The sequence below is a fragment of the Sander lucioperca genome, chromosome 21 (genome assembly GCF_008315115.2).
Source record: "Sander lucioperca isolate FBNREF2018 chromosome 21, SLUC_FBN_1.2, whole genome shotgun sequence".
Lineage (NCBI taxonomy): Eukaryota > Metazoa > Chordata > Actinopteri > Perciformes > Percidae > Sander > Sander lucioperca.
In genome coordinates this window covers 17528579-17538380 of record NC_050193.1, presented here as the reverse complement: position 1 = coordinate 17538380, position 9802 = coordinate 17528579, and the positions used below count along the sequence as shown (strand labels likewise).

General features: G+C 39.2%; 2 protein-coding genes across 15 annotated transcripts in view; one reads left to right on the top strand and one right to left on the bottom strand.

The window, feature by feature from the left end:
- Positions 1–1501, top strand: part of traf7 (TNF receptor-associated factor 7) — a 19980-nt gene extending 18479 nt beyond the window's left edge. For all 5 annotated transcript variants that reach the window (XM_031318685.2, XM_031318682.2, XM_031318684.2 and 2 more), the window contains exon 22: positions 1–1501. This exon is cut by the window's left edge and continues 1353 nt beyond it. The gene's annotated coding sequence lies outside the window, so the exon portion shown is untranslated.
- Positions 1502–7673: 6172 nt separating this feature from the next.
- The window catches only part of caskin1 (CASK interacting protein 1), a 137720-nt gene continuing 135591 nt past the window's right edge, over positions 7674–9802 (bottom strand). For all 10 annotated transcript variants that reach the window (XM_031318660.2, XM_031318661.2, XM_031318665.2 and 7 more), the window contains one exon: positions 7674–8406. In XM_031318660.2, the coding sequence (XP_031174520.1) occupies positions 8310–8406 (97 nt within the window). In that variant the 3' untranslated portion in view covers positions 7674–8309. The remainder of the gene's footprint in view (positions 8407–9802) is intronic.

Genomic DNA, 9802 nt, shown 5'->3' with positions numbered 1-9802 from the left:
ACTAGCTTGTGTATTGATAAAAGCGATGGCTGAGAAGCATTAAGAATGAACTAAAGACAAAGTCCAGTTCCTAGCAGACAATGTCCATGTCTCTTAACACTCCATTTCAGGACGCAGACTTACTAATGATTTTCCTCCCTCCTTGACCACTGTGGTTGTCACCCAGAAGTTTGTGAAACCAGCCTTTCATAAAACACTTTTTATTAAGTGAAGACTTTAAAGAGAATGACGGATCTATATATTTACTGAGTTTTATATTAGTGCCATGATTCATAGATATTCAGAGAGCCATTAACGGTTGTACAGTTGTGTAAAATAAGATAGTGCCGAGCCCGGACATGTGCCCATGAGAATGACTCACACTGGCCTACATAACAGAGAGGGACAGGGGGAGAGGACGTGTGTGTGTGTGTGTGTGTGTGTGTGTGTGTGTGTGTGTGTGTGTGTGTGTGTGTGTGTGTGTGTGTGTGTGTGTGTGTGTGTGTGTGTGTGTGTGTGTGTGTGTGTGTGTGTGTGTGTGTGTGTGTGTGTGTGATCGTATATATTTGAGTGTGTTTCAATGAGTGCCATATGTGTGGATGAAAAGTAAGGAAAGACTGTAATGATGTATCTTTTTGTCCCCTCTTTTCTGCCTCTCCCTCCCTCCCCCCCTCTCTGATTTCTAACTTGGACTGGTTAGAATGAACATAACCACAGATTAATGCTGATTGTTGTTTTATGACTGTAACACTCAATGGACTGACCGTGAAGGCAAGCAGGTGATCGTGACCTTAAAAATGCTAATTTTCAACCAGAAAGCCTTTTCCCCTATGCATTTATGTCTAATAGACTGATGTGAACAAAAATCTTTGAAATTGTTCCAGTATTGAGAAAAAAACGCCGTTCACCCGACTCACGCTCCACACTCCACACACCGCTGTCTTCGGACAAGAAGTCACCTCGCGAGAACGATAATGTTGAACGACAATCTGAACTTGTCGGTGGCACCAATCATTTTTAGTGGACAAAAATCTCGCTCAATACTGGACCGATTTCAACGGATTTTGTCTATGTGAGGAATGGGGAAATAGTCCAGGTTGAAAAAAAAAGAAAAATGAAATTACCCTTTAAACTCCTAGAGGTAAATGCAAACTGTAGAAAGTGCCATTGAGCTAAAGTGAAGTCCTGCTTTCTTAAATTATGTTTCGGGACCCATATTGGGTTGACAATGTATAAAACTGACTAAACGAGCCTGGGAGGGTAGTTTTAAATTCATGAGATTATGTACATCTACACCAAATTTAGACACGTGGGCTAAATTCGGTTTTTACAGATGTTTAGAATTATGTTGCCTTCATTTCAGTGCACATCTGACCACTACTACTGTACTTACTGTAGCCTTGGTGAGAAAGGTAGTGGGGAAAGGAAGGAAGTGTCTTCACTGGTCACAGTTAAAGTGATTCCTTGTATACTTGTAATCATGTAAGCCTGAGTTGATCAATAAAACTGTTGTACACTTTGAGAGCTGTTGATCTGATTTATTTCCATTATGAAACGTGCTTCTAGACAACAAGATGCTGTTGAAAGCCCTGGAAAAGGCTAGTTAGAGGACCTTGAGTTCAGTTTTTTTGGTCATGCCTATAGAACAGGGCTTCTGAAAGTGCGGACCGAGGTCCACATCTGCACCGAACGGCACATCGATCCGGACCATGTGTAACGAATACAAAACCTTATGTAAGTGTAACGTTTTCTATTTTTAAAATACATTTTCTATCGATCAACAATTCAACAATTTGGTCAGTGAAGTTAGCGGTGTAACAGAGTTTGTAGGGAAGGGTTTTATTGTTTGTGGTGGTAAATCGGTTTACAACTGAAATCATTTTTTTTTTTGTTATAACAGAGAAAGTAGGCCACCGAAAAAAGGTACAGTTGGGTACAAAAGTTGACTAGGAAAACGGAGTATTCATCTTGAGTGTATGTTACGAGTTGATTAAATGTTATTTTGTTATTTCGGACCTTCGGCCTTGAATAAAAATCTTTTTTTATCACCTTTGAGTGATACCTTTGAGAACCCCTGCTATAGAATATAACTTAAAAAATCTGTATCCATGATAGAATATTCATATCAATAGTTGCTTAATATTTTAGTGGGTTGGTCTCGCAGCTCTTTCATCAAAGCCACCGTCTGCGGTGGTTCCCAACCTGAGGTTCTTCCAGCCGTTTCCCTGCTTCATATTTGCTCGATGGTCTTTTAAGGCCCCACTGTCTACTTCAAGGCAGCGCTGCGACCGTTGACTTTAAGGCACCTAACCCTAACCCTAACCCTAACCCTAACCCTAGTGCCTTCCATGCAGCGCTGCCTGGAAGACGACGGGGGCTTAAAACACCAAACACCTTCATATTTACTGTGCAAACCTGAGCAGAGCTGCAAAGATTAATCGATTAGTTGTCAACTATTACATTAATCGCCAACTATTTTGATAATCTGTTTGAGTCATTTTTTATGGAAACAAGTAAAAACTCTGATTCCAGCTTCTGAAATGTGAATATTTTCTAGTTTCTTCACTCTTCTGTGACAGGAAACTGAATATTTTTTGAGTTGAGTGGACAACACAAGACGTTTCAGAACATCATCTTGGACTTTGGAAAACACTGATCGACATTTTTCACAATTTTATAGACCAAGCAGCTAATCGATTAATCGAGAAAATAATCGTCCGATCAATCGACAATGAAAATAATTGTTAGTTGCAGCCCTAAGCATAAGTGATATTGTTCTCATCCAACTCTCAGCAAGAAAGCTAACATATTGCATTACCCAAAATGTCGAACTTGTCCTTTAATCAAGCACATTCTGTACATGCCCTGAGTTCTAAACAGCCAAATTAAGTGGAAACACCTGTGTGAGAGTAACAGGACTGTGAAGGGGCTTTAAAAGGTGCCATAAAAAAAAGGCATTGCCATTTGAGGGCTGTATTGCAGTCATGTGCTGCCCCCTGGAGGAGGACCTTGCAAATACAAAGTTCACAACACAAAGAGAGGCTGACGACGGGACGGTGCAGTTTGTATAGAACATTTATTTATTCAGAGCAGATGGCCATAAGATGCAGTCACTGCAAGCACACCACTGTCCAGCCACTACAACACACACACACACACACACACACTCACTCACACACACACACACACACACACACACACACACACACACACACAGAGGTTTCATACAGTCAATAGCAGAGCAACATATAACACACTCGGCCTCTCTCAAGCATTCACATACAGTCACTGCAATGCAGAGGAGACTCCAGTCCGGTATGTGTTCAGATAAGCACAAGCGGAAAACCAAATAAAAGCAGCTTGGCTTCTTTTGTTCAAAAAGAAAATGAACTGTACTTTTTGTTCCATAACATATTCGACCATCTGTGTTTTGTTTTTTTTTCCTTCACCATTTGCAGTATTTCACTTTTGTAGCCTGAACACGACCCCCACATGCTCAAACACACCTCCGAAGAATGCCTACAACATGAGAAATGACCAAAGTGAGACCCAAGGAAGGAGGAGGAAAAGGCTAAATGCTTTAGCAGGACAGGGCCGGCTTTAGAAAGCGGTGCGTGGTAGAAGTTAAGTGAGAGAACTAGAGTTAACCTTTGACCTCTGTACAGTACAGCCTCTGATCACAGGACGTTGTCATGGATTCATGTGCTACAAAATCAATTCGGAAAACTTGCTTTTTCTGCTTGGAAATTCCACATAAACATCAGGTTGGAAAAGTCAGACAGATGGGACCAGATGTAAGAAAATTCAAATATACACCCAGCTGTGGTTCGATGCACAGCTGTACCAACCATCATAACTGACATTTTGCTAATTAGTGTTCATTACAGGCATGTTTTTAGTAAATCCACATTCAAAAGTAGTCGAAAATACACAGATTCACTTTCTTGCTGAGAGTTCAATGCACGTTATAAAGGGAGTGGTATTAATCTTCTCATCTAACTCTCAGCAAGAAAGCAAAAAAACACATTTTCCAAAATGTTGCGCTGTTACTACCTTTTATGTTTGGATAAAATAGATCACATGTTGCATATTCCTGCACACATTGTGTGAAGTGGCCAAAATGTAGCTGTTTAATTGGAATAAGTTACTTTCTAATTGTCCAATCAGATGGAGAGAGAGACACATTAATTTGGTATGTGTTACTGATTAATTACTGAACAGCAAGTGTCAGAAAGATGTTAAATGTATATGTTTCAAATATCTCATCTCGGTGATGGTGGGAGGGGTAAGGGGGGCAGCATACTTTTTAATGATGGCATATCAACTAACAATGCATAACGGAACAAGAGAGAGATCCTCATATATTGTACATACCCATCTACTGTATTGTAGTCAGACCAAAATGACAAAGCAAGGCACATGTTTCAAAGGAAAAAAAAAAAAACAGAACATTGCATTTAAAATAATAGAAAAATAATAAAACGGAACAACAAGAATTGCTTGTATTATACACATCGCCACACCTGGACACATGTAGGCAGAGGAAAACATGAAAAATAAAAAACCACAAACCTGGAAATATCCCAACATGGTTACCTACAATGATTCATCAGCTCGGACCACTTAAGCATGGAGAAGCAAACTGACTCAACACTCAGCTTAGATCTGTTTAAAAATAGTCTTCAGGATGACACACACATCATAAATACACTTTTTTTTTTTTTTTTTTGCAAATATCCATATATATAATCTCTATTTGATCATAATTTAAAAACCACAACTATTCTCTGAATTCTTAGTCATTTATATAATGAGTGTGGCTGCTATGGGACTGTGAAACCTGGATTTTCTTAATGGACCGAGGTGCATATGGAATATCAGAGCCTGGCAGCTCGCTGGATGCAGTTTCTGGTTGTGTTTGAGGAATTTAAAGGGGCACTCCACCAATTTTACACATGAAGATAAGTTTACTAGTCTAGTACAGCTCAGCTTTTGAAAAGGGGGGGGGGGGGGGGGTCCTGGGGCATGCTCCATTTACGGTAGCTGTATGCACAGTTTTTTTGCCATTTGCCACATGCAAAGGAAAAGTATCCTAGAGAGCCGACATCCTGTTTTGTATCTATTGTTTTCCAACTGTCTTCATCATTCTGAAACCAGAACACAACAGATGTTGAGGATCCCTACTATTCACTTCTGCCACCTAAAAAGAGACAGAAATGGTCTGATGTTACTATTTTGAAGTTACATAACATATATTAACTATATAATTTGTGCTCCATTGCTTTGCCTGTCCAGTCAGAGAAACTGAGGGGAAATGACAAAAAGTTATTTTAAAACCCTTAAAGATTTGCGCCTTTTAAGAAAACATTCAGGCCTGGAGCCCCAGAAGCCACCCCCTTTGCTCTGCCCCTGGAAAACAGTTGTTTAATGTCCTCTGCAGTAGTTTTGTAAAAATCCAGAATGATGTCATAAGAATTATTATTTTAAAAATGAGATCCTGTGTTACAAACTGGCGTCATGGAGTTTGAAAGATATTGGCATTTACCAGGCAGAAAGGATCTAGTAAAAGACACTATTTAGATGCATTATGGGAAGTGTAGGACCCATACCATACTCTTTATAAGTGCAGTACAAAAATGGCTGGAGTGGCCCTTTAAACGTTTCACTGAAACAAACCATCCCAAACGGCTTCACAGATCTCTGCTGCTGCTTGCTCCATCAGCATTTTTTTTCTCTCCTTTTTATCCATGTCATGGCAACATGTAGTGTAGTAACTATGGTGATGACAATGAGTATGGTGAGGTTGATGATGTAGATTGTCATGGCAACACAGGGTGGGTGGTTAGGAGAGTGTGGGATGGGAGAGATGAAGATATAAAGAAGACGGTTATCCACTGAGGTTGTCAGGAAGGGTTTCGCTCCTATTCTAATCTTTTTATTTGCTGACATTTTTTTTAGGGATCCCACATAGGGATTCAGGACAGTTATTGATCCTAAAAGTATGAATGAATACAGGGTCTTTAAAGTAGGGATGCGCCAGTATCTGACCTTATTAACTGGATCTAGTATCAGCCAGATGTGACCAATCCACATTAGTTATTTAATCAGTATTATTATACAAATTCAGTGTTCACTCAAGGCAAGCTGCTGACTGACAGGCTGAGGTTTTTGCACCAGAAGAAATACATGTATTTTTAAGATTTTTTTCACACGGTAAATGAAATGTTCTGTAGTAAAAACTAGACACAAATAACTATTCAAATTAGAGTATTTTAATGGATCAAAGAGAGCACTAATACTAGATTGGAAATCTGTTTGAGCAGATAGCCTGAGTGAAGGTTTCAGAAGAGTATAAGTTTCATCACTGCATCCCCCCAGTGCCTGAAATGGGCCAGTACTTAGCTGTACTGAGTACTAGCACTTCTGATTTTTGTCCACGAGTACCCTTACTTCTAATTGTTATTAACAGTAGCCTGTTATTCCGCTGATATCATAGACTGTATACAGTCTTTGGCTGATATTTATACCAAAGTAGGCTATATATTATGATTATTAAGAGAAAACAAGCAATTCTATGTAGAATCAGACATTCAGCACCCCCCATATAGCCCGAACGAAATGATCATAACCACATTTTCAGACACTGTGAAGATGTGACTGTGAGACTGATAGTCTCCTTAGATTGAATCATTGAATAGTCGACTATTCTGGGTCACCCCTACAAGAAAAACATATAAATATAAATATATCCAAGATACATGCGCTGATTATATCATGCAACTGCTGATTTAGGGTGCTGGCACATTTTTTTTTGGTCCAATTCAGGCACTGTGCATTCCTACTTAAAAGTGTTTGAAAATGTTTATGAATTTCTCAGTTTTTTAATTGCAATCAAAATCAAAAGGTTAGTCAATGTTCTGAGTGTGGGGAACATGACGTTTGTTGCTTTATAGCCTTGTTTTCTTCTGAGATAGCAGCAGGTATCAGGAGTGATTTGACACTGTCAGGGGGTCAAGCTGAATTTAGCTCTCTCTAGACTTTGCTGCTTGTGCTGCAACTGGGCCCAATCTGACCTTTGACCCATCCTCCTTAAAACTGGCCAACTCTACTACCTACCTACTACCTTACCTTGCTAAAACGTTGCACATTGAACGGCATCCTGAAATCCTTCTCCACAACTTAAAAGCCAACGTTATCTCCAAGACTTAACATCTGCTTTCAGACAACCTGCTGTAGCCTTGCTGCAGTTCTCCCCTACCCTTCCTGTTTGAATTGATATTGTGCAGGCTCCCGTGTGTGTGTGTGTGTGTGTGTGTGTGCAAGTTGGCTGCATGGGTCATTGTGCTTCTCCTGTTGGTGTGTGTCTATGTTACGGGGTGATAATGAGGATGAAGCAGAGTGTATGAATGCAGCCAGGAGAGGAAACTGAATTTGATCCTGAAATTCCGACAATCCACAAAAGCTCACATGCACACATCTGCCACACTGTTCCTATCGCGCACACGCACACACACACACACACACACACACACACACACACACACACACACACACACACACACACACACACACACTTCAGGAGCTGAATAGTCTCGTTTTGGTCACAGATAAAAATCTTTCCACCTAGTCCTTTACATCATCACAACACCAGAGGTCACCATTCCACACAGAACCAAGACATCAAACCAAAGAGCTAGAGATTCATATTTATCGGTATATTATATATTACTGTGCTAATGCAGGACTTTTTCAGTAGATATAAACTCTCCATGCTTAGAATGTACACATACCATACTATGATTCGTTACACAGTTGGGTTTTTTCAATCGGTATTACTTTAGTTTATTTGTTCAAGAGTCCATGTGGAGTTCTGAAAACGACCCACGTTTTGATTGCAGTTTCTTCCGTTTAGTTGCATTTCTTCATCTGTCCAGCTTTAGATTTATTCTTTATTTTCTCTACACATCATCAGTCGTTTTTGGTCCTTTTTTTTTTTTTTTTTTTTTACCCTCTCTCTTTTGGTGTCTCTCTCTTTATCCGTTCTTTATTCTTGCACCCTCTCTGCCACACGTCTGTCCGGGCCTGTGGCACTGCTCCGTCATTATTTTCATCATCGGCGACAGGAGATGAAAGGAAGAGGAAGAGGAGGAGAAAAGAGATTTTCCAGAGCAGCGACGGACGACAGGACGAGTGGGATAGACGACGAGCGCGAGCAGAGAGAGAAGGATTAAAAGAAGGAGAGAGAGTTAGAGAGGCATTTTGCCCATTGTGCCGTCTGAGTCACTCCTGATGCAACATTGCCATGGAGACACACTGACTGGCTCCTGCGGTTACTCCAACATGGCGTCCAGCTGGTCGGCCAAGTCATCGAACATGCTGCCGATGTCGTCGAGGATGCTAACCGTGGTCTTCTGCTCATCCACAGAGCTAAATGCGCGCGCGCGCACACACACACACACACACACACACACACACACACACACACAGAAAGAAAAGCGCAACATTAAACCAACAAAAGGGAATACTTTAAATCTTAATTTGGTTACACTTTACTTGAAGGTATCTACATAAGAGTGACATGACACTGTCATGAACGTGTCATAAACATTATAAACAAGTCATAAATGTTTATGACATAACGCTTCTGTCAATAAGTGTCATTAGGTTTCTGTCATGACAAGTCAGGGTTAGGGTTAGAGGTAGGGTTCATGTGTCATGACAGTGTCATGTGTTCATGACACTGTCATGACACTCTTTTGTAGATACCTTCAAGTAAATGTTACCATTAATTTTAAGACCATCTCAGAAATTCGTCAAAGAAACTGGCATTGAGTTAGTAGAACAGTATCTGAGAACAGTCATTGATAAAAACTTTGACAAAGTTTGATGCCAATTGTGATGCGGCCTGTGAGAAGGGACAGCAACGTTTGTACTTCTTTATGATTTTTTTTCGACATACTATACTATGACTTTTAATGAGTTTTTTTCAACATACTACACTTTGACTCTTTTTGACATACTATACTATGACTTTTTTATGATTTTTTCAACATACTATACTATGACCTTTTTCAACATACTGACTTTTTTCGACATACTATACTATGACTCTTTTCGACATACTACACTTGAACTTTTTTATGACTTTTTTCGACATACTATACTATGACCTTTTTCAACATACTATGACTTTTTTCGACATACTATACTATGACCTTTTTCAACATACTATGACTTTTTTCGACATACTACACTCTGACTCTTTTTGACATACTATACTATGACTTTTTTATGATTTTTTTCAACATACTATACTATGACCTTTTTCAACATACTATGACTTTTTTCGACATACTATACTATGACTCTTTTCGACATACTATACTTGAACTTTTTTATGACTTTTTTCGACATACTAGACTACGACTTTTTTCGACATACTATACTATGACTTTTTCAATATGCTGTTATGATCTTTTTATGACTTTATTGAACATGCTATACTATGCCTTTTTATGACTTTTTTCGACATACTAGACTAGGACATTTTTATGACTTTTTTCGACATACTATACTATGACCTTTTTCAACATACTATGACTTTTTTCGACATACTATACCATGACTTTATTCGATATACTATACTATGACTTTTTTCGACATACTATACTATGACTCTTTTCGACATACTACACTTGAACTTTTTTATGACTTTTTTCGACATACTATACTATGACCTTTTTCAACATACTATGACTTTTTTCGACATACTATACTATGACCTTTTTCAACATACTATGACTCTTTTCGACATACTATACTT